The 4,030-nt window shown below is 43.1% G+C and overlaps 1 protein-coding gene across 1 annotated transcript; it reads right to left on the reverse strand.

Annotated features, from left to right (window-relative positions):
• Positions 1-1,480: 1,480 nt before the first annotated feature.
• On the reverse strand, positions 1,481-2,749 carry LOC131648979 (uncharacterized). The gene has a single exon (XM_058918718.1). The coding sequence runs from the start codon at positions 2,747-2,749 to the stop codon at positions 1,481-1,483; it is 1,269 nt and encodes a 422-aa protein (XP_058774701.1).
• Positions 2,750-4,030: the final 1,281 nt, after the last annotated feature.

The following is a 4,030-nucleotide window of genomic DNA, read 5'->3' on the forward strand; positions in this document are numbered from 1 at the left end:
ACTCTTTATGGTTTCAAAAGCTACTTGACAATCGTCGTTCCACTTGATTGGTTGATCTTTTCTTAGTAATTTGAATATGGGCTCACATGTAGCAGTTAAGTGCGAGATGAACCTTGAGATGTAATTCAAACGACCTAAGAAACCACGAACTTCCTTTTCTGTTCTTGGAACGGGCATTTCTTGTATGGCTTTCACTTTGTCAGGATCTACCTCTATGCCTCGTTGGCTTACTATGAATCCCAACAGCTTTCCCGATCTCACGCCAAATGTACATTTGTTCGGATTCAACCTTAGCTTGAACTTTTTCAAGCGTTCGAACAACTTTTGCAAGTGTGTGATGTGTTCCTCTTCAGTACAGGACTTAGAGATCATGTCATCCACATATACTTCGACTTCCTTGTGTATCATATCATGGAACAGTGTGACCATAGCTCGTTGATACGTTGCCCCAGTGTTTCACAATCCAAAAGGCATCACCTTGTAACAGAAAGTACCCCAAGATGTCACGAAGGTGGTTTTCTCCATGTCTTTGGGAGCCATTTTGATTTGATTATACCCATAAAATCCATCCATGAATGAGAATACTGAAGCTTGTGCGGTATTGTCCACTAGTATGTCTATGTGTGGCAGTGGAAAGTCGTCCTTTGGGCTTGCCTTATTCAGATCTCTGTAATCAACACACATGCGCACCTTCCCATCCTTCTTAGGAACTGGCACTATATTGGCGATCCATGGTGGATATTCAACTACGGCAAGGAAACCTGCGTCAAACTGCTTGAGCACCTCTTCTCGGATTTTATTATCCATGTCGGGTCGAACTCTTCTGCGTTTTTGTCTGACAGGTGTACAACCCTCTTTGAGCGGTAGCCTATGTACGACGATGTCTGTATCCAACCCAGGCATGTCACGGTATGACCAAGCGAATATTTCTACATAGTCGTGGAGGAGTTTGACCAGCGTCGCTTTTATGTCCTCGTTCAGTGTTGCCCCAATCTTGATTTCCTTGGGTTCTTTGTCGGTGTCCAAATTTATTATTTCGATGGCTTCTTGAGGAGGGAGCATGCTTTTGGATTCTCTGTTCACTAGCCTTGACAATTCTTCCGGAAGTTCATCGTCTTCCTCATCCCCTTCCTTAGACTGATTAGCGAGAGCCTCGAGTTTACATTGAGTTTCAACAATATTATTATCGGTGATGTTAGAAAGTGATCTGCACATGTTTATGTTTTGTTTTTAGTATGCAATTATGATTGTGCTTTTGTTTTATGCAAGAATGTTATTTGTCATTTTTTTTAAGAAAGTAAACGCAAGAACGAGACGATGTTTTCAATACCAAATGCAAACGACAATTTTATTAATAAACTCAACTTTGAAAGTAAATGAGGCCCTTACAAACCAACTCTATGCTTCGGGCGAGGCATGAGCGACATTGTTTTTTTTATTGATTGATTGAAATGGGAAATAAAACACACGACAAAACAAATTACTTTGAAATAGAAACTATCTCTGGTATCTCCAGGCTCGTCCAATTTTGAAGTTGTTCTCCTGGTCTGATCATTCGGATGAAGTTGGATGTACCCTCCATGCTAGATATCATGGATACATGCTCATATCCGCCTGTGACAAAAGTTTGCGCGATCGGAGGGAATCGTTGCTCTTCCTTTGCAGCCTTCTTTGTCGGTTGACATTCTAACCCCAGACGATCTCTTTTCTCTTGCACTTCTGGAATCTTGCCCCAGCCTTCCATTTTCATGTCTTTCAAATCTCTCCAGGATGTTTCCGCCCTTCGTATTTTCTCAATTGGTAGTGTGACAGCAGTTGCGATCTCTAGTGCTTGGAACGAAGTGTCTAACGCCTCTTCTCCAGCCTCGATGTATCGGTACGAGTCCAGATTGCTAACAAATATATCCTCCTCCCTATTGACGGTCACTATAGAGTTTCCATCCACAAATTTTACTTTCTGATGCAGAGTAGAGGTAACTGCCCCAGCAGCATGAATCCAGGGACGTCCCAATAAGCAGGTATAAGCAGGTTCAATCTCCATTACTTGGAAATTGATGCAGAATGTATGGGGACCAACTACTACAGGGAGGTCAACCTCTCCAAACACCGGACTTTGTGACCCATCGAAGGCTTTGACCACCAGACGACTTGGTCTAACTACCAGACCCTCCAAGGCTATCTTGTCGAGAGTGGCCTTTGGCATCACGTTTAATGATGACCATGTGTCAATCAGAACTCTAGATAGATGAGCTTTCCCACATTGTATGGAGATATGTAGGGCTTTGTTATGCTCTTTTCCTTGTGAGGGTAGCTCATGCTCACTAAAACTTAAACATGCCCCAGCAGTAAGATTAGCCACCATTCCATCAAATTGATTTACAGTGATGTCTTTAGTTACGTGGGCGGCGTTCAGGATTTTCATCAAGGCGTCTTGATGTTTTTCTGAATGTACTAACAGCGAGAGGAGTGATATTTTGGACGGAGTTTGGTGCAACTGGTCCACCACTCTATAATCACTTTTCTTGATTAACGCCAAAAACTCTTCAGCATCTTTGTTAGCGGTCTCTTTGTCCTTGGATGTGCTTTCTTCAGTCGGGACCACAGTAGCTTTATTACTTTCTTGTGCTAAGTTCTCATTTGGTTTCGCAGTATTGAATATGCGACCACTACGAGTCATGCCCCCAGGCCCAACGATGTTTGTCACATCCGTATTAGTACTAGAATCATATTCCCAAGGGACCTCTTTCATTTTGTCCACCGGATATGGATCTCTGACTGGGATGATCCTAGTGTGTACTTGTGTGAGTATCAGTAATGGTGCTTTGGCGCAGGGGATGATTAATGTCTTCCTTGCCCCTTGCCTAGGTATTATCAATGGTTTATTCCTATCTAGCATGGCCACATACTCCTCTTCAAGATGCTCCTTAAATTGAATTACTCCTTGATCCACGAGTCCTTGCAGGGTGTTCTTAGAGGCTTCGTTATGTTCTAGGATGAACCCCTTTGCGAGTAGATACCTCTTAAGGGCATTTATGGGGGAACTCCGTTGTTGAACTAACTCTTGCTCAGTGACTACCTCTATTGCATTGACTGCGCCATCATGATGAGGCATGGGGTTTGTCTTCACGTTGGGTTTGTCAAAAGCAGTTGCCCCAGACTCTATTAGGTCTTGAACCTTGTGCCTGAAAGCCCAGCATTTTTCTAATGTGTGTCCAGGAGAATTAGCGTGAAATTCACACCTTTCATTAGGTCTGAAGTTGGGCGTAGCTCTTCCAGGAATTGGAGGTGGCATAGGTCTGAGTTCTACTAATTGCTCATTTACCAGATATTTTAATATTTCGCTTCTGGAGGTGGGCAAAGGGTCGAATTTCCTTTGTGACGCTAGGAATCTATTTTGTTGCGGCGAGTAAGACATAGGAGGTCTAGGCTCTTGATGCACTACTGCGTTGATCTCCCCTTCCTTCTTTTTAGCGAAGGTTGAGGTGGGCCTCTTTGAGTGATAAGAGTTAGATGATGTTCCTTGTATCTTCCCATCTTTGATTCCGTCCTCAATTCTTTCTCCGATGACCACTAGATCTGAGAATCCTGAGGATACACTTCTGATCATCTTATTGTAGTATGGTCCTTGTAGAGTTCTCATAAACATGTCAACCAGCTCCTTTTCCAGTAACGGAGGTTGGACTCGGGACGCCATTTCTCGCCATCTTTGGGCGTATTCCTTGAATGATTCTTCCTTCTTCTGGGACAAATTTTGTAATTGCATTCGATTGGGTGCCATGTCCATATTGTACTTGTATTGCTTTAGGAACGTATTGGCAAGGTCGTTCCAGCTTCGGATATGTGTCTTTTCCAATTGCATGTACCATTCAACAGATGCCCCACTCAGGCTGTCTTGGAAGAAATGCATCATTAGCTTTTGGTCATTGGCATAAGCAGCCATCTTCCTGACGTACATGCGTAAATGACTTCTAGGGCATGTAAGTCCTTTGTATTTTTCAAAGTTGGGTATCTTGAACTTATGAGGAATGGT

Source organism: Vicia villosa, linkage group LG2 (assembly GCF_029867415.1).
Source record: "Vicia villosa cultivar HV-30 ecotype Madison, WI linkage group LG2, Vvil1.0, whole genome shotgun sequence".
NCBI classification, from domain to species: Eukaryota; Viridiplantae; Streptophyta; class Magnoliopsida; order Fabales; family Fabaceae; genus Vicia; species Vicia villosa.